This window comes from Mustelus asterias, chromosome 7, assembly GCF_964213995.1.
Source record: "Mustelus asterias chromosome 7, sMusAst1.hap1.1, whole genome shotgun sequence".
Lineage (NCBI taxonomy): Eukaryota > Metazoa > Chordata > Chondrichthyes > Carcharhiniformes > Triakidae > Mustelus > Mustelus asterias.
This window is the reverse complement of record NC_135807.1, coordinates 112,982,583-113,004,098: the sequence shown is the minus strand read 5'-3', so window position 1 is coordinate 113,004,098 and position 21,516 is coordinate 112,982,583. Positions and strand designations below refer to the sequence as shown.

General features: G+C 44.1%; 2 protein-coding genes across 2 annotated transcripts in view; both read left to right on the top strand.

Annotated features, from left to right (window-relative positions):
- The window catches only part of LOC144495898 (frizzled-6-like), a 459,271-nt gene that overhangs the window by 45,837 nt on the left and 391,918 nt on the right, over positions 1 to 21,516 (top strand). The window lies entirely within an intron of this gene.
- The window catches only part of LOC144495902 (collagen triple helix repeat-containing protein 1-like), a 59,501-nt gene continuing 43,287 nt past the window's right edge, over positions 5,303 to 21,516 (top strand). Inside the window, exon 1 of the mRNA XM_078216697.1 lies at positions 5,303 to 5,542. Coding sequence (XP_078072823.1) covers positions 5,429 to 5,542 — 114 coding nt within the window. The 5' untranslated portion in view covers positions 5,303 to 5,428. The remainder of the gene's footprint in view (positions 5,543 to 21,516) is intronic.

The following is a 21,516-nucleotide window of genomic DNA, read 5'->3' as shown; positions in this document are numbered from 1 at the left end:
TTAATCTACCTCTGTCCACTTCCAGTTTTAACAAAGTGGGTGCAGGGCAAGGTCAACCTACCAGTTTCCAAGAGATGGATTGTTCATTTAGCTGTTATAATGAGGCTATGTACCAGGTTTAATCCTGACCAACTGGGAAGCCTCAGAACAACCAACTAAAGGGAGGTGAAAACTGCTGTATGGAAGAAATAAATGCTTTTCCAGCAATGTTTGTGGGTCAGGAAGAGCTGAAGTGTTTCCCACAGCCCAACACACAACCTGGTTCCCCACTTAAATCATCTCAGACCACCACCCCCAGCCCATCGCTTCCCAATAACCAGAATCACCAACCTTTCTCAGCATTACCAACAATCCCCCCAGTATTGAAAACCTCCCAACCCATAAATGTTGATCTCGCACCCCAAGATAACTGGTCTTTCCAGCTCCAGATTTGTAAGCCCACCCTAGGACTATGGACCTTGACTATGCCTCTTGGCATTGCGGCCCTCCATACCCCTCTCCGTGGATCTTTCCACTCCTCTCCAGCCCCCAAGGATAGATGACCTTCGTCAGGACTGGAAACACCTCAAAATTAGGACCATCTATGCTATTCCCACTCACTACTGGGATACAGCCTTCTCCAGAATTTTCCACACTCAACAAGCCAACAAGGTATTTCAGTCAGGTGAGTTTCTGGGCAGGAAACCTGTTAAAACAAAAGACAAAACTCCAGTGTGTGTGGATGACCCAACTCCTCCTGAAATTCCAGCCCAGTCAAAATCAGGGTCAACAATCCATGACAAATGCCACTTGGAAAACATATAGGTTAATAAATGAAAGTGAGTACCAATTCATCAAAGGTAAATCTTGTTTGACGAACTCAAGTTGTTTGATGAAGTAATGGAGAGGGTTAATGTGGGTAGTGTGATTGATTTTGCAAAAAGTGTTTGAAAAAGTATGAGATAAGATTAAATCCCATTGTATCAAAGAGGCAGAGTCAGTGTGGATATGAAATTGGCTAAGGGGTATAATGTAGAAGGTTATGATGAATGGTTGTTTTTCAGACAGGACTGATGTATAAAGTGGTATCCCCAGGGATTGGTATTAGGACAACTGCTTTTTTTGATATATATTAATGAACTGGACCTGGGTTTACTGGGCATAATTTCAAAGTTTCCAGACAATCCAAAACTCTAATATAGTAAACATGGAGGAGGACATGAGCCGATTGGTGAAATGGGCAGAAACAAGACAGATGAAATTTATCACACAGAAGTATGACCATTCAATGAGATCATGACTGATTTGATATAATAATTCTCAAATCCACTTTCCCACCTTATCTCCATAACCCGTGATTCCCTTACTGATTAAAAGTCTGTCTATCAGCCTTGATCATAGTTAACAATCTGTGGAATTTGTACATTCTCCCCTTGTCTGCATGGGTTTCCTCTAGATACTCTGGCTCCCACAGTCCAGGGTAGGTAGATTGGCGATGCTAAATTGCCCTTTAGTGTCCCAAGATAAGTTAGGAGAGTTAGTAGGGTCAATGCGTGGGATTAAGAGAATGGGGTGGGGAATGGACCTGGGTAAGGTATTGAGAGTCAGAGCAGACTTGATGGACAAAATGGCCTCCTGCACTATAGGGATTCTACAATTCTATGACCCTATTCTACAATTCTATGTTCTATGACCCAGCCTCTACAACCCTCAGCGATATAGAATTCCACAGATTCACTCCCCTCTGAGAGAAGAAATTCCTCCTCATCTTTGTCTTAAATGGGTGACCCCTTACTCTGAGATTGTGCCCTCTGGTCCTAGACTCTTCCACAAGGGGAAACAACCACTCAGCATCTGCCCTGCAAAGCCCCCTGAGAATCCTACATGTCTCAGTAGGTCGCCTTTCATTCTTCTAAACTCCAGTGAGTAGAGGCCCAACCTACTCAACCTCTTCTCCTCAGAAAAATCCCTCCATACCCAGGACCAACCTAGTGAACCTTCTCAGGACTGTCTCCAATGCCAGTATAATTTTCTTTATATTAAGGGACAAAAACTGTTCACAATGAAAGAATGGTAAGGTTAATTTTAGGAGCAGGAATGAGGAGAGACAATGGAAGCTAAGTGTTACAATTCTAAACAAGGTGCTGGAACAGAGCAACCATTCAATGTGGCAGGTCAAATTGAGAAGGCTGTTTAAAAATGCATGTGGGATCCTTTATTATTAATAGAAAAATACAGCTTTGTTTAAACTTTATAATCACTGGTAAAGCCTCAGCTGGGAGACCATACCTTATGGAGAATGTTAAGGCCTCAGAGAGGAGGCAAAAGAAATTTACTCTCCCAATGATTAAGTAGTTCAGTTATATGGAGAGATTGAGAAATTGGGATTGTTGTCCTAAGCGTAGAGAAGGTTAATGGGAGACTTAATTATAAAGGTAGTTAAAATCATGACGAGCTTTCTTAGCATAACTAAGGACAAACTGTTTCCAGTGGCAGAAGGTCAGTAACCAGAGGAATAAAAACAGAAAATGCCAGAAAAGTTCAGCAGGTCTGGCAGCATCTGATTTTGATTTGATTTGATTTATTATTGTCACATGTATTGGTATACAGTGAAAAGTATTGTTTCTTGTGCACTATACAGACAAAGCATACCGATCATAAAGAAGGAAATGAGAGAGTACAGAATGTAGTGTTACAGTCATAGCTAGAGTGTAGAGAAAGATCAACTTAATGCAAGGTAGGTCCATTCAAAAGTCTGATGGCAGCGGGGAAGTTGTTGTTCTTGAGTCAGTTGGTACGTGACATCAGACCTTTGTATCTTTTTCCCGATGAAAGAAGGTGGAAGAGAGTTTGTCCGGGGTGCATGGGGTCCTTAATTATGCTGGCTGCTTTTCCGAGGCAGCAGGAAGTGTAGACAGAGTCAATGGGTGGGAGGCTGGATTGACTGATGGACTGGGCTTCGTTCATGACCCTTTGTAATTTTTTGTGGTCTTGGATAGAGCAGGGGCCACACCAAGCTGTGATACAACCAGAAAGAATGCTTTCTATGGTGCATCTGTAAAAGTTGGTGAGAATCGTAGTGGACATACCAAATTTGCTTAGTCTGTGGACAGAGAAACAGAGTTAACGTTTTGAGTCTGTATGATTGTTCTTCAGAACTGAATAATCAGAGGACACAGATTTAAAGGAAACAAACCAAAGGTAAGATGCAGAGATTGTGTTTTTAATGAAAGATATGCGTGCCATGGTTGGGGGCGGGGGGGGGGGGCGGACATCAAATTCAAATATTGTGCAGAGGAAGGTGAGTTTGGAGATGGGGGAGGTAGTTTGCAAAGGTGGAGCATTCAAGGTGGGTTTTGAGGAAGAAGGTGAAGACAGTAGATTTAACACGGAGGGGGACAATACCTGAACAGAGGGAACCATTAACAATGTCTCATGAAGGCCAAGAAAGAGAGACAGATTTACAATGAAGCACACCATGCCGAGGCATAGGGACCCAACCACTGGGGGAACCATACCAGCCGGTGCACTGGACATCCAATCAGAGCCTGATTACTCTGCATTAATATAGAGCAAAATCACACTCTGATCAATGCATCTCAAAGAGCGGGAAAACACTGGTCTGAACTGTAGGAATGATTAACTTGAGGTATGTGCACGAGGAATGAAGAGAGGTGACTAGCTGAGGCTGCTGAGGTTTTATCGTTTTTGTGAAAGGCGAGTAGGTTTACGACTCTATCCAGGGCAGGCCAGCAACAGTGAGGCGTGAGGTGCCAAAAGCTACCATGAGGTGAGGTCAGCCGCCAAGCGCAGCACACAAGGTGAGCAGGTTTACAACTCACCCCAAGGCAGGCCAGCAACAGCAAGGTGTAAGGCACGATGGCAGGAATCAAGCTTTAACCACGAGGATATAAGTGCGGCAGGAAGACCCGAGATGAGCAAAATGAATGGGATTGTGAGAATGGAAGAGGGTGAGGGGAAACTGTTAGGGGCTGGAGGGGAGGGGGGTGCGTGTGAGAGGGTTAACCAGGGTGGCAGATTTACAGGGAGGGAGAGTGTGAGGGCTGGGTTGTGTTTTGGAGGGAGGGAGTGTTTGTGATGGAGCAATTATTCCCACAGGCGTGTTTTTACAAGTAAACAAAAACACACAAGGAGTGATCATCTTGTGTACCTTTGTGTCTTCAGCCTTTGCTTCTGTGGGGTGAGGGTGGGGGAGGGGGCAGGCAGTCGGGTTGTGGGGGGCATAAATGAAGGTGAGCACAGGGCCTCACAAACTGTAGATCCACCTTTGCCAGAGAGGGAATTTGGTTGATCAGTACCTTGGCTGAAAAGGAGTTGAGAGAGCAAAGCATAAATGTCAGGGACAAGATTTTCATTTATTTTTTTCATGGGGTGACAGCGTTGCTGGCAAGCCCAGCATGTATTGCCCTTGAGAAGGTGAAGCACTGCAGCCCATTGGTGTAGGACTCCTACAGCACTGTTCAGGATTTGGAACTAGCCACAGGGAATGAACCCTAACACTATTTTTTGTTCTTTTATTTTAGTTTCAGAGTTCTGATTGGCTAATAAAAGTTTAGTGTATGCTCGTGCATTTAAATTACAATTACACCACAACTATAGAGTAGATGCGTAATGGATCCATTGCAAATTCAGCCTGAATTCAGGATCCGTGTATGGCCGGGTGCTGGAGCTGAGTGGGGTGAATTGCCCCCCCTCCCCCCGGAGGAGGGAGGAAGGATCTAATCCAGAATCAGTTCAAATCTCTGCGCCCCTTTTACTGGTACATTCAGAATCAGTGCTGACTCCTGGTATTTATGTAAACGCAACTAGGAGGGTATTGAAGCACCTTCTGTATTGGCTAATTGGGAGGGGCGGCGAATACCCACCGATTAAAATGCTATGGCAGCACAAATGCAAACTTATGTTAAGATGCACTGTAATTCGAAGCTCTGATAACTATATTTCTGAAGCATATTATTTGCACATCCTGTCATTTGCGCCTTGCAATCTGTCCAAATCAGTTGACATGCCACGTTTAGAATAGTGAGCTCGAAAACTGCATTCATCCAGTCTGCAGCTGCAAAGGGACTCACAAACCCATCTTTGTTTTCCAAAGTAGCGGCGGTTATAACATGCAGTGTATTTCCGCTGCTAACCACAGACTTGCTTTTCCATCCGTGTCTTTATTTTTATTCCGTCAAGAAATCTAAACTCTCTAACAAAGATGTAATCTGTAGTTTTGAAAGTTTTAAACATTCCCACTCTCGCCTTTGGTCTGCAAGTGAGTCAGTGATTTGGGGGCTGAGACATTCCTGAAATCCCTGTAGATGCTGATGTGCAGGATCTGAAGCAGACGCGGCAAGGAGTAGCGAGAGAGGCTGAGCGGGATCGGAGTGAATTCCCTGCCCGGCTCCTTTTCAGTAGCTCTCTTTTTTAATCCCCCCCCAACATGGGCTCCCTGGCTCGGATACTGCTCTTCACCTGGCTCATTCTACCTTTAGTCGGCACCGAATCAGGCAAGAAAAGAGCTGCTCGCCTGCGGGATGAGGAGTTTATGGAAAGGGTAAAACTTGTCCTTTTTCTTTGTGCGAACCATTCTGTGAAGACATGATTCAGAGCCTCCCCGTTTGGTATGGTTAAATCTGGGGAGGAAATTTACCCACTGTTAGCAATGCTACCGAATGTGCGACCCATTTTAGATCCTGCTTCTTAATCCCCTGCAGTCTATCAGGGATGTCTAGCAATGTAACTGTTTATAGACATCAAACCACAACTGAAAGTCTGGTTTCTGTTCCATTCCAATGACTGGACAGTGTGGGGTCAAGCGGGGAGGCAGCTGGGGAGGAGAGGCGAAGGCTTTTAGTCAGCAGTGAAGAATTTTATAAAATACGTCAGTCTTTAGTTAATATGAAGTTAGTACGTTGAGTTTTAAGTTAATATGAAGTTAGTGCGTTGAGTCTTTAGTTAAATTAAGTTAGCATGTGGCGAAGTCTTCCAGTGAGCCAGTTAGGACACTTTTTATTAATCTTTAAGTTAACGCTCATTAGGCTTACCTAGTTTCTGCAAATATACTTTCTTACAGGAGTTTATTAAAACCTACCATCAGTTCACCATTGTGGGATAAAGTTCATGGGAAACTTGCTCGCTCTGATAGAAATGCTCCTTTGGAGTGACTGGGAGTTTCCAGCCGGGATTGAGAAAGATGTTTATTTTGGATTGTTGATTTGAAGGACCCAAGTGTTACAATTAGCGCTCAGAGTAATATTAATGATAAGAAGCAATATCTTTCCTATAAACTGAGCCTTACATTTATCATTGAGTAGCCGAGAATCGGAATGCACGCCACGTGTAACTAATACAATATATTAATCATTACAAAAAAATTGAAAATCTTTATACATCTTTCCAAAACCACTAAACTGAATTTCTGTTGTGAAGGGATTCACCAAGTTACTCAATCCAGAGCGCTTGGATTTAACTCAGCTGGGATGGCATTGAAATTCCTCCCACTGCTGTTTGGAATATTAAAAAAATGCCCTGAGCGGTTTTCTTCGAGGAACATTTTTCTCAATGCCCAAGCAAACAGGATATTAAACATTTCTATCAGACAAGTAGACAGCGCAAAGAGCCGAGGCCGGATTTTAAAAGGAGCGGGAAGGAAAGGCGATCAGCTGGCAGGGCAAAGCACTGAGGAAGAGCCAGGTAGCCTCGGAATTGTGCCAAAGGGATGCCCACTGTGCCATCACATCTTGTTCAGAGGTGGCGCTCTGAGGATGAGTATATCGGGCGAGCAAACACTATGCAACTTTCTTTCTTTGACCAAAGTTGTCTTCAACCTGAGAGCCAGAAAGTAAGGGAGCATGTGGTGAGTGGCTGGTGAGTATTTTTTTGTCCATACCAGATAATTTCTGGTAAGTTTGGCTAGTTGTGTAATGATATTAAGAGACATGGAAGGGAATCTCAGTCCTGTGGAATGCACGTCCTGTGCTATGTGGGAACTCCCAGCAAAAAATAAGGAGGTGTTGGTGATATGGGGGTGGTGGGGGGGGGGGGGGATTGGAACTGTAAAAACAGAAAGGTAGGGAGGGGTACACAGGCATACATCCTGAACTCAAACTGCATAAGTGCACGGTCCAGCACTTGTACAGAGACGAATTAAAGCTGAAATCCAGGAGCTGGCCACCCCATTACTTACAAATGTGCAGATGAAGAAGGAATGCATGACTGTGCCATTGGAGAGGCTTTAGATTTGTTTGGCAGAGGGATGGAAATCTGAGCATAGATTTAGAAGGGAGAGAAGAAAAACTTGAAATGAAAGAAAATTATTATGAGCACTGAAGACAGACAAAACAAAGACTAGAAAATGGACAACACGGCAGTTGTTCAGTGATTAGTGGTATATATTTAAAATTAAAGAAGTCAAATGAATAAAGCAGATGAGCTGGGGACACAGATAGAAACTTGGAAGCATGATATCACAGCTACGACTGAAACATCCCCGAAGGAAGGTTAGGAATGGCAGCTCTCGATTTAGCTTTAGGAACGAAAGCTGTACAGGTGGAAGGGTAATCAGTGGCAGAACATTTTGAAGGTTCTGATTATAATTCAGTTAGACTTAATGCCTATCTCCTCAATATGTGCCAAGCTGGGTGTGATACAATGTAAACTCTTTCACAGAGCGTATCTAACTAGGGTTAGACTCTCTAGAATGTACCCAGGCACAAGCCCCATTTGTGAATGGTGCCGGCAAACTCTCGCCACCCTTTTACTTCTGTTCTGGGCTTGCCCATCACTATATATCGATATTTAGACATCGATATTTGAGATGATTATGGCAATGCGAGATCGGGACATAAGTGCATCCCCCAGGCTGCCCTGTTTGGGGTCGTGCCTTTAAATCCACTGCTGCCAAAATTCCAAGTGGATTTTGTAAGTTTCACTACACTCCTGGCAATATGACTAATCCTGTTTAGGTGGAAATCAGGTGCACCCCCGACGCACTCACAGTGGGTGAAGGAGGTGGTAGATACTATTAAGCTGGAGAAGATGAGGTGCACGTTACATGGGTCCACTGCTAGGTTCTATAAAACCTGGCAACCATTTATAACGCATGTTGGGACACTGCAGCTGGAGCCGAGTGAGTAGACACCTGATGGCCCCAAGGACCCCAGGGTGCTCCCACAGAACCACCCTCCCCCAATTGGTGGACACGCCCTGTCCCTTTACCTGAATACACCCGCCCACCCTGCCGAGGTGTGGGGACCAACACAAGAACTTTTCCCTCTCACTCTCTTTCTTCTCTCTCCTTCGCTGTCTCTCTTTCCTTTCTCTGCTCGCTAATTTATACCCTGGGCTGTTTGGGCGCTCAGTTGGTTCTCCAGCGGCATTCCTCTGCCTTTTTGTTTTTAAATTATTACCATCAGTACTGGTGCAATTAGACGGGACTGGGGCAGGGTGGGTGCCGGGGGTACCAGAGGCTTGTCCCCTGGCCACAGGGAGCCCTGTGCCCAGTCGCGTTGGAATGTACACATGAGCACTGTGTGGATCTGTATCTGTGTTTGTTTGCTGTGTAAAATATAAGAACATTTTCAATAAGCATATCAAAAAAAAGATTTAATGCATTTATGGAAAAAGACAAAGACCAAGAGTAATGGTTTTAAATTGTGGAAAGGTCCACTTTACTAAGCTCAAGTTTATCTTGGCAAAGGTAGAGTGGAAAAAGTTCCTTGAAGTTAAGTAAGCGTCAGAGCAGTGGGATCTATTCAAGGAGGAAATGGAAAGGGCTCGGAACAAAAATGTTCCCACAAAGAAAAAGGGCCCCATTTCTAGACCTCACTTGGATGTCAAAGAGTGTACAGAGTAGGAGAAGACAAAACAGCAGAAACTTACATGAGAAACCAAGAGCTTAACATAGCAGAGAGCCCGGACAAATATAGGAAATGCACGGATAAAATTAAAAAGGAAATTAGGAAAACAAAAGATGTTGAAAAAATACTGGCATGTATAGGCAAATAATTTCAATGAAAATCCAAACGTGTTTAATAGGTACATAAAGAGCAAGAGGAAAGCGTAGTACTGATTAGAGACAAAATGGTAACTTATGTGTGGAGATGAAAGATGTGAGCATGGTTCTCACTGAATCCTGTGAATTACCTTTCATAAAAGAAGGGAACAATGCAGACAATGTATTTAAGCAGGAGTTTAAAGTACTGGATGATATAAACATGGTGAGGCTGGAAATGTTAATAGATATAGCCTCTTTGGAAGTTGACAAGTTGCTAGACCCAAACAAAATGTATCCCAGGCTGCTAAGAGGAACAAGGGAGGGAATTGCAGAGACTATTACAATCATTTTCCAATCTTCTTTGGCTACAGGCATGGGGTGGGAGGACTGCTAATGTGTGCCATTGATTAAAAAGGGAGAAGGGCTAGATTGAATGACTCCAGGCCATTAAATCTAAATGGTGAGGAAATTATTTTGAGCAATTCTAAAGGATAGTATAAATCATCATTTAGAATGCCAAAACATTGAATGTATTCAAGAGGTGGCTGGATATGGCACTTGGGGCGAATGGGATCAAAGGTTATGGGGAAAAAGCAAGATTAGGCTATTGAATTGGATGATCAGCCAAGATCGTAATGAATGGCAGAGCAGGCTCGAATAGCCAAATGGCCTCCTCCTGCTCCTACCTTCTAGGTTTCTATGGCATAAATTAATCAAGAACAGTCAGCATGGATTTGATATGGGAATGTCATGTCTTATAAACATGATTAAAATGTTTTGAGAAGGTGAAAATAAATTATAGAATCATAAAAAGGTTATACCACAGAAGGAGGAGGCCATTCAACTAGTTGGATTGATGCTGGCTCACTGTAAAAACACATCAGCTAGTCCCATTACTCTGCCCTTTTCTTGTAGTCCTGAAAATCTTTTCAGGTTCCTTTCTCAAAACTATGATCAAACCTATCTCCATCATATTCTCAATAGTGAATTTACAGTCTTAACCATTTGCTGCTTAAATTTTTTCCCCCCACATTGCTGTTGGCTCTTTTGTCACCCAATTAAATCGGTGCTCTCTGGTTCTCGTCCCATCTGCCAATGGGAACAATTTGTCTCTATCTGCTCTGTCTGGACACCCCATGATTTTGAATACCTCTATCAAATCTCCTCTGAATCTTTTTTAAAAAGAATAACCCCAGATTCTCCAATCTATCCATATAAATAAAATCCCTCATCCCTGATACAACTCTCATAAATCTTTGCTGCAACCTCTCTAAACCTTTGCACGCTTCCTAAAGCACAATGTCCAGAATTGGGCATAACGGCCAAAATCTTCCATCCTCATTTGCAGCTGGCATTTTCCAGTGCTGCTGAAAGTGAATGGAGTTTTGACTGGAATGCCAAATTCTCCGTTCTCATTTGAAATGGGTCCCACTAAGGATGAGACTGAAGAATTCGGTCTAATATTTATGTTTAGGCTAAGCCGGTGTTTCATAAAAGTTATCTGATTTAGTTTCAGCAATTTTCCAATGAAAAGCTCCCAAGTCATGACTGGTCTTATTTTAATGTGTCTAAGTGACGACCAATGGCATTGTTACCGTTGTACCATTGCTACATCGGGTAACAGCGGTCAACATCAAAGTTAAAAATGTTAAAAATCCGTAAAGTGCAAACAAACCACTTGGGTCTGTTGCTAGAAAAATAGAATTGGAAAACAGAGAAGTTATGCTTAATAACTTGTTTTATTAGAGGTTGGTTAAACCATATGTACAATACTGAATACAGTTCCAGCTTCCATTTTACAAAATGACAGTAAACCACCAGAGAAAGTGCAGAAAAGATTGTCAAGAATGAAACCTGAATGAAAGTTGTACAATGTTCAGGCTGACTAACAATTTGCACTCTTTTCTAGTAAAGCGAACTTTGAGATGTGCCTGATTAAAACTTTGAAGAGATAGATATAGAGAAGAATATTTTAACTAATAGAATGTAGAATTTGTGACACTTGTGGCAATTGGCATAGCTGCATAAGGGAAGGCTAAATAAGTGCACAAAGGAAAGAATAGAATGTTATGGTGATAGGGTGAAATGAAGTAAAATAGAGGGAGGCTTGGATGGAGCACATCCACCAACATGGACCAAATGGTTCGCTTCTACTCTCTAAAAATTCTATCTAATTTATGTATAGCTGTATGGCAGATGTGAGGAGCTGCTAAAATAGCACGAGTCTCAATATCTTTGAAATTCAGATTTCTGTAGGTAGGAAGTTATTGTTAATATGTTGTTTTTCTTTAACATTCTGCTCAGACCTGCACTTGCTTCTCTTTGGGTAAGACCAATGACAGTTTTTTCTTTTGGATTCAGCATTTTTCAGATACAAGTATAATGTTTCCGATGTGCATATTCTAGGAGCCACATGAGAGCTAGAATTGGAGGTAGAGAACTCAAAATTCAGAAACAGACTAGTGAAATGGGTGGGCTCGTGTTACATTAAATTTAATGAAGAGTCATGGTGCAGCGATGCACTTTGCGCGAAAGAATGAGAAAAGGCAATATACACAAAATGGTAAAATTATAAAGTGGGTAAAGTTGCAGTCAAATTGATAATGCTGTGGAAAAAAATCGTAAGTAATAAAGGGAGAGAATTAAACAAAAAAACAAATCAGTTATGCTAAATCTTTATAAGGCACTGTTTTCATCTCAGTTGGAATATTGTGTCCAATTCTGGGTGCAACATTTTGAGAAGGTAGACTTGGAGAGGGGTGCAGAGGAGATTGACCAGAATAATATCAGGGTTGAGGAACGTTAAATATGTAGAGACTAAAGACTCTGGGATTGTTTGGCTTAGAGCAGAGAAGGTTTAGGGAAGCTTTTGTAGAGGTGTTCAACGTATGAATGGTTTTCATTGTGTAAATACGGAAAATCTGTTTCTTCTGGCAGGTGAGTCAGTAACCAGAGGGCACAGATTTAAAATGATTGTAAAAAGAACTAGAGGAGAAATGAGAATGCAGCATGTTGTTGCAGTCTGCAGTGCATTGTTTGAAAGGGTGATGGAAGCAGCTTCAACAGTAACTCCCAAAAGAGAATTGGGTGTGTACTTGAAAAGGAGAATTTGCAGACTGCTGAAAAAAGGAGCATAATTAATTGGATAACTGTTTCAAAAAGCCAGCACACACATGATGGGCCAAATGTGCTCCTTCTGTGCTGTATGATTCCATGAGGCATTGACTGCTCATACTCGAAACATGTTCATGGAACAGAGAAGGCCCTTGTTTCACATCACTTTGCATTATGATAGCTTATGTTGCCTCCCACTGATATAGTGCGATGTGGGAAGGGGAAGGAGGTGTGATTGGAGGTCTGGTACGTGCTGCTGTTCTGAGGCACAGTAATATCTTTGCAGCTGTGATTCCTAGTTGTCTTGGGGATGTGTCTCCAGCTGCCTTTAGAACATAGAACATTACAGCGCAGTACAGGCCCTTCGGCCCTCGATGTTGCGCCGGCCTGTGAAACAAATCTGAAGCCCATCTAACCTACACTATTCCAATATCATCCATATGTTTATCCAATGACCCTTTAAATGCCCTTAATGTTGACGAGTCCACTACGGTTGCAGGCAGGGCATTCCACGCCCTTACTACTCTCTGAGTAAAGAACCTACTCCTGACATCTGTCCTATATCTATCACCCCTCAATTTAAAGCTATGTCCCCTCGTGCTAGCCATCACCATCCAAGGAAAAAGACTCACACTGTCCACCCTATCTAATCCTCTGATCATCTTGTATGCCTCTATTAAGTCACCTCTTAAGCTTCTCTCTAACGAAAACAGCCTCAAGTCACTCAACCTTTCCTCATAAGACCATCCCACCATACCAGGCAACATCCTGGTAAATCTCCTCTGCACCCTTTCCAATGCTTCCACATTCTTCCTATAATGCGGCGACCAGAACTGTACGCAATACTCCAAGTGCGGCCGTACCAGAGTTTTGTACAGCTGCAACTTGACATCATGGCTGCGAAACTCAATCCCTCTACCAATAAAAGCTAACACACTGTATGCCTTCTTAACAACCCTATCAACCTGGGTGCCAACTTTCAGGGATCTATGCACATGGACACTGAGATCTCTCTGCTCATCCACACTACCAAGTATCTTACCATTAGCCCAGTACTCTGTATTGCTGTTACTCCTTCCAAAGTGAATCACCTCACACTTTTTCGCATTAAACTCCATTTGCCCCCTCAGCCCAGCTCTGCAGCTTATCTATGTCCCTCTGTAACCTGCAACATCCTTCCGCACTGTCCACAACTCCACCGACTTTAGTGTCATCCGCAAATTTACTAACCCATCCTTCTACACCCTCATCCAGGTCATTTATAAAAATGACAAACAGCAGTGACCCCAAAACAGATCCTTGTGGTACACCACGAGGAACTGAACTCCAGGATGAATATTTCCCATCAACCACCACCCTCTGTCTTCTTACAGCTATGATGTGGAGATGCCGGCGTTAGACTGGGGTAAACACAGTAAGAGTTTTAACAACACCAGGTTAAAGTCCAACAGGTTTATTTGGTAGCATTTGCTACCAAATAAACCTGTTGGACTTTAACCTGGTGTTGTTAAAACTCTTACTGTTCTTACAGCTAGCCAATTTCTGATCCAAACCGCAAAATCACCCTCAATCCCATGCCTCCGTATTTTCTGCAATAGCCTACCGTAGGGAACCTTATCAAACGCTTTACTGAAATCCATATACACCACATCAACTGCTTTACCCTCATCCACCTCTTTGGTCACCTTCTCAAAGAACTCAATAAGGTTTGTGAGGCACGACCTACCCTTCACAAAACCCAATTGACTATCCCTAATCAAATTGTTCCTTTCTAGATGATAATAAATCCTATCTCTTATAATCCTTTCCAAAACTTTGCCCACAACAGAAGTAAGGCTCACTGGTCTATAATTACCAGGGCTGTCTCTGCTCCCCTTCTTGAACATGGGGACAACGTTTGCTATCCTCCAGTCTTCTGGCACTATTCCTGTAGACAATGATGACATAAAGATCAAAGCCAAAGGCTCTGCAATCTCCTCCCTAGCTTCCCAGAGAATCCTAGGATAAATCCCATCTGGCCCAGGGGACTTATCTATTTTCACACTTTCCAGAATTGCTAACACCTCCTCTTTATGAACCTCAATTCCGTCTAGTCTAATAGCCTGTATCTCAGTATTCTCTTCGACAACATTGTCTTTTCCTGCGTGAATACTGATGAAAAATATTCATTTAGCGCCTCTCCTATCTCTTCGGACTCCACGCACAACTTCCCACTACTGTCCTTGACTGGCCCTAATCTTACCCTAGTCATTCTTTCATTCCTGACATACCTATAGAAAGCTTTAGGGTTTTCCTTGATCCTACCTGCCAAAGACTTCTCATGTCCCCTCCTGGCTCTTCTTAACTCTCTCTTTAGGTCGTGGCTGACTTGTAATTCTCAAGTGCCCTAACTGAGCCTTCACGTCTCATCTTTACATAAGTCTCCTTCTTCCTCTTCACAAGAGATTCAACTTCTTTCGTAAACCACGGTTCCCTCGCTCGACCACTCTCTCCCTGTCTGACAGGTACATACTTCTCAAGGACACGCAGTAGTTGTTCCTTGAACAAGCTCCACATTTCAATTGTGCCCATCCCCTGCAGATTTCTTCCCCATCCTATGCATCCTAAATCTCGCCTAATCGCATCATAATTTCCTTTCCCCCAGCTATAACTCTTGCCCTGAGGTATATACCTATCTTTTTCCATCGCTAAAGTAAACGTAACCGAATTGTGGTCACTATCACCAAAGTGCTCACCTACCTCCAAATCTAACACCTGGCCTGGTTCATTACCCAGTACCAAATCCAATGTGGCCTCGCCTCTTGTTGGCCTATCTACATACTGTGTCAGGAAACCCTCCTGCACACATTGGACAAAAACTGACCCCTCTAAAGTACTCGGACTATAGCGTTTCCAGTCAATGTTTGTAAAGTTAAAGTCCCCCATAACAACTACCCTGTTACTTCCGCTCCTATCCAGAATCATCTTTGCAATCCTTTCCTCTACATCTCTGGAACTTTTCGGAGACCTATAGAAAACTCCCAACAGGGTGACCTCTCCTTTCCTGTTTCTAACCTCAGCCCAAACTACCTCAGTAGACGAATCCTCATCAAACGTCCTTTTTGCCACCATAATGCTGTCCTTTACTAACAATGCCACACCTCCCCCTCTTTTACCACCTTCCCTGATCTTACTGAAACATCTAAACCACGGAACCTGCAACAACCATTCCTGTCCCTGCTCTATCCATGCCTCCGAAATGGCTACAACATCGAAGTCCCAGGTACCAACCCATGCTGCAAGTTCACCCACCTTATTCCAGATGCTCCTGGCGTTGTAGTAGACACACTTCAAAACACCTTCCTGCCTGCCGGTACACTCCTGCGACCTTGAAACCTTATTCATGACCTCACTACTCACATCCTCCTGTATACTGGAGCAACAATCCAGGTTCCCATCCCCCTGCTGAATTAGTTTAAACCCTCCCGAAGAGCATTAGCAAATTTCCCCCCCAGGATATTGGTACCCCTCTGGTCCAGGTGAAGACCATCCCGTTTGTAGAGGTCCCACCTACCCCAGATGAGCCCCAATTATCCAGGTATCTGAATCCTTCCCTCCTGCACCATTCCTGTAGCCACGTGTTCAACTGCTCTCTCTCCCTATTCCTCTCCTCGCTAGCAGTTTGGCAGTTATCTTTGGCAGTTATCTTCCTGCAAGAGGGTAGAGTGAATGAGGGTAGTTAAGGAGTGAATGCCAAGTGATATGGGAGAGGTGAAGTAAATAACTTGGGAGTTCAAAGCGGGTGAAGAGATTTTAGGATTGTGAATGTAACTAATTACTGTAAGAGGAGCTGGTAGCCATCATGTAAAATGCTGAGTTGGAGAGAATATTGTGATGGGTTAGCTGAACAAGTGTGGCTTTATGAAGGTGAGAAGCTGGTACCCAAATTGAACAAGGAACAAAAGGGAAGATGTATAGTGTGTTCCCTTGCCTCCCTGACTGAGGATGGTACGTTTTTATGGCACTGAGGGTGACAGCATTGGCAGTTAGTACCACCTTCCCCAGGTTGCTGGAGTGATAATTCTGTGTGAAATGGTGTCACACATTTCCAGGATTCTCATTGTCTTGTTTTCAATGCTTACAGAAGAGTTTGGAGATCTGAATGAGTGAGATTGCATGTTCTTGTTCTTTGACTTTTTGCCATGTGACATTGCCTACTGAACACAAATGATTATTTTTAATACTTTTGTACAGAATTATGAAGAAGTAGTGTCATGTATTTATCAGCAAGTGAAGTGGGAGAGCCTCTTGGAAGTGCCCCAGCAGGATAGATTAAACAGTTATTTTAGAGTGTACTAAAGTAATTGAGATAGCCTTCCTCACCCTTACATAACTTGCAATAATGCCAGCCTCATGCCTACCTCTTGTGCCTTCCACATTGTTTCAACAATACAGCTATGGCAGGCACATCACCCAAACACATGGCAACACATTCTGAAATTCCTGCCTATCTCTTGGAGGATAAAGTAGCCAACAACCACTGGGAAAAGAACAGCAGCAATGTGATTGGCACACCTGGATCACTTGGGCTAATGGAGGAGTTACTGCTGCCCATCATGGGGCTGGTTGTAGCTCAGACCATTGCATCCAAATCCAGGGTGATCCACTGAGGCTAGGGGAGAAAAAAACCAGAGGACATGGGTTAAGGGTGAAAGGAGAAAAGTTTAAAGGGAATATTAGGGGGGCTTCTTCACGCAGAGTGTGGTGGGAGTGTGGAATGAGCTGCTGGATAAAGTGGTAAACTTAAGAAAAACTTGGATGGGTTCATGGATGAGAGGGGTGTGGAGGGATATGGTCCAAGTGCAGGTCAGTGGGACTAGGCATAAAATCGTTCGGCACAGACAAGAAGGGCCAAAAGGCCTGTTTCTGAGCTGTAATTTTCTATGGTTCTATGATATGTTCCTGCTTTATGGCTCTTCTCAAATCCCACCCATCTCTCATCCTGACCTCAGGCATGAAGTGTAAGACGTTGGAGATGGTGTGAACATGGATCTCTTGCTTTCCGCCCCAACCTCCTGCGGCAAGCTGGAACACCATCTGGAGCCTCCTCACACTGGCCCAATAAAGAGACCACACAGCCATAAACAAACCTTTTCTGTCTCTGTAGTGCCCATCCAATGGAGCTGCAGTGTTGCAGGCCCCTGTCTTGGGATCCCGCTTATCATTCTCATTTGGATGGTGAGCATGAAGGTAGCCTCTTAAGTGGCTACCTGCCATAAGATTGTACCAGAGGATAACTGCAGAAGTGAGCAGGTGTGGAACCCACCATTGGAAAATGTTTTAAGTTGGTAAGATTCAGCACTATATGTGCACAGTCAATGAACTCTGCACCATTGGAAAGCCAGCCTGGTAAATCTTTTGTTCGTCCTGCTTCTCTGCTCAGTGAGAAGATGATGAAGTCCCCTCTCCTGTACAGGGCCTTTATGACCTCCCTGATGCAGCGATGGTCAGTGAACCGTGAGTTGTTGCTGAACCCAGGGACCCGGGTTCAATTCCCAGCTTGGGTCACTGTCTGTGCGGAGTCTACACATTCTCCCCTTGTCTGTGTGAATTTCTTCCGGGTGCTCCGGTTTCCTCTCACAGTCTGAAAGACATGCTGGTTAGGTGGATTTGTCATGCTAAATTCTCCCTCAGTGTACCCGGAGTGTGTCGACTGGGGGATTTTCACAGTAACTTCACTGCAGTGTAAATGTAAGCCTACTTATGACACTAATAAATAAAGTTTAAACTTTAAATCTCACCTACTCCCGTCTAGAAGGATCCACTGGTGTAAAAATTGAGGGTGTTGATGAGCTTCACAACCACTAGCCGTACCATTCTTACATTGCTGTGCAACTGTAGTCGAGAGGGGACACAGTTCAATCACTGTACCCTTGGTGAAATTCAGGTGCCTCACACACTTTTCCAGGCTGAGGTGGAGATAGGAGAACTACGGCACGGTAGCACAGTGGTTAGCACTGCTGCTTCACAGCTCCAGAGACCTGGGTTCGATCCCCGGCTTGCGTCACTGTCTGTGTGGAGTTTGCACATTCTCCTCGTGTCTGTGTGGGTTTCCTCCGGGTGCTCCGGTTTCCTCCCACAGTCCAAAGATGTGCGGGTTAGGTTGATTGGCCCCCATGCTAAAATTGCCCTTAGTGTCCTGAGATGCGTAGGTTAGAGGGATTAGTGGGGAAATATGTAGGGATATGGGCGTAGGGCCTGGGTGGGATTGTGGTCGGTGCAGACTCGATGGGCCGAATGGCCTCTTTCTGTACTGTAGGGATTCTAAGTGCTACAGATAGGGCCTATTTTTGAGAGCTCTCCTTCCGCTGAGCATTTCTTCCCCTCTCTGGTACTGATGTTCCATTTCTTCATCGTGATGCAGCCCAAGAGGGACTATCGCCCCCGTTACTGAAGTAGGCTTTCTCTGAGAGGGCAGAAAACTCCTCTGACCTCCTTGTCAGGGTCCAGCAACATTCTCTTGAAGGTCCAAAATGTGAGCAGTGCTCCTCCAGGAACACAACACATCATTTACACAAACACTATACTTGCAAATGGAAGCCAAAAGCATCTTGTCTGCAAGTTGAATGGCTATTCCTTTAAATAGCTCTGGTTTGGGTTGGTATAGGTGGCAGGGTGGGGGGGGAGCAGGAATACAGTCCCTCATTCAGCTGAATGCAGCAGGGGGTGATTATGAGAATGAATGGATCTGCACAGTGCAAGATGTTACATACTGTACCAAAGTAGCAAATAGAGATAGATTCACATCACAATCCGCCCTTTGAGTGTGTTTTTGGGAAGTGCTTGGAATGCCCACACTAGCACCCCATCAGTCAGGGTGGGCTATGCCAGTGGTGGCTGGAAGTGCTCTGGCTGTCATTATCTCATTTCAAGGCTTCCGAGGCACTGGCAATGTTAAGGAACCCAATCTCTTGGCCGCAATTACCATTGTCATGACAGGATTATTGTTTAGCACCAGCAACAAGTTCCACATTAAATGAGTAGAGCAATGATAATAATAGATATATATTTAGTTGTACAATTAGTTTTGATACAAAAAGGTACTGTGTACAAGGGGTCTGTGTAATTTTTATAACATGGGAGGAAGGCCTCAGATACCAAACTGTTGAGAGTCCCTGCTTTAGATACTATTATTTTTCTGAGGGTGCAAGATCACTGCAACTCACTTTGAGAAAACCTTAGGACCTTATTTATTTGAAACATTGCTGAAGCTCAATAAACACATGGGAACCAGTGGAAATTGTGCTGTGAAGCAAATATAAAAAATACTGTTCCTGCCTTGGTGTTGGCACAGTTTTCTGGTTTCATAAAATCACATCATAGAATCCCTACAGTGCAGAAGGAGACTATTCAGCCCATCAAGCCTGTACCGACGACAACAATCCCACCCAGGCCCTATCCCTGTAACTCCAGGTATTTACCCTGCTAATCCCCCTGACACTAAGGCGCAATTTAGCATGGCCAATCAACCTAACCAGCACACCTTTCGACTGTGGGAGGAAACACCGGAGCACCCGGAGAAAACCCATGCAGACACGGGGAGAACATGCAAACTCCACACAGACAGTCACCTGAGGCCGGAATTGAACCCGGGTCCCTGGTGCTGTGAGGCAGCAGTGCTAACCACTTTCATGTCCACATGATCAGTAGCTCAAGTATGAATATAGAAACAATGGGCTGGATTCTCCTACCTCGCCCGCAGCTGGGATTATCTGGTCACGCTGCAGTTAATGAAGATTTGGCTGAGTGCCAAATTCTCCTTTCTTGCTGGTAGCCATGATCGGGTGTGAATGGCCAGAGAATTCCAGCCAGAGTGTGAGCATGTAGTCACTTGGGTAACTTAAAACAATATTTGTAATCCCTCTGTGCTCAAGTGTTTATTTAATAAGCATAAATATTAGGCCACTACTCACCTCTGCTGTACATCTGGAGCAACCCGTGTTGGCTCCTGTACATTCTCTCCCCTCCTTAATAAAAGCAAATTACTGCGGATGCTGGAATCTGAAACCAAAAGAGACCCTTTGTAAAAGGTCATCTGGACTCGAAACGTCAGCTCTTTTCTCTCCTTGCAGATGCTGCCAGACCTGCTGAGATTTCCCAGCGTTTTCTCACTCTCTCCTCCATATTGGCCCTCTCTTTCCATGTTATTTTAAACTCTCTCATACTGTCAATTTCTCCTTTGTGCACCTCATTTTGTTTCACGCCCCCCCCGACCCCCTTGCCTATCCTTTTCAATCTAAACCATTACCTGCTTATAAATTTCTAACAGATATCTTCCTCTTTTTCCCCCCTCGGGTTCTGCACTGAGTGGTTTACTCATCATATTCATCAGCTCATCTTGCCCTTTCTCCTCTGAATTTACTGACCTTGTCCTCTTTTAACTTCTTCATCACCACCCCTCAAGTTGCCATTTTATGTGGACTCTTTACTCCCGAATCTGGAGCCTGTGCTCCAAGACGATCTCCACCTACTTCCTTGTTTCCCTCACTACTCACAGCCCTCTCTACCCTTCCAGTCTCACTTCTTTTTGCAGCATCCTTTGTATTCAATAAAGTCATTGTTGGATTCTCTGTAACTATCTGTAAAGAGCTGGGAACTAATTAGCTAAGAACTAATATGTGCAAATCATAGATCATAGAATCCTACAGTGCAGAAAGAGGCCATTCGGCCCATCGAGTCTGCACCAACCACAATCCCACTCAGGCCCTATCCACATATCCCTCCGTATTTTACCCACTAACCCCTCTAGCCTATGCATCCCGGGACACTAAGGGGCAATTTAGAATGGCCAATCAACCTAACTTGCACATCTTTGGACTGTGGGAGGAAACCGGAGCACCCGGAGGAAACCCACGCAGACACAGGGAGAATGTGCAAACTCCACACAGACAGTGACCCGAGCCGGGATTCGAACCCAGGTCCCTGGAGCTGTGAAGCAGCAGTGCTAACCACTGTGCTACCGTGCCGCCTAAATGTTTCAGTGGGTGACTTTTCACAGTGGAGGCTGATGTGATGAGTAACAGAACCAATTCAAACTAGTCATTAAGATAAAAGTAAAATACCGCGGATGCTGGAATCTGAAACAAAAACAGAAAATGCTGGAAAATCTCAGCAGGTTTGACAGCATCTGTGGAGGGAGAATAGAGCCGATGTTTCGAGTCGAAATGACCTTCGTCACAGCTAAGAGCAAAGAAAATCAGAAGAGATTTACACTATGAGAGTGGGGGAGGTGGGGGAGGTACAGATTGTAAAGGGACTGCCTGAGGAATGTGGCAGTTGCTCAGAAACATGGGTGGGGTGGGGGAGCAAGATGGAGAGCGATAATGAAGAAGTGAAAAAATTGAAGTAAGATAGGTTGATAAGAATGGATGAGTGAGATG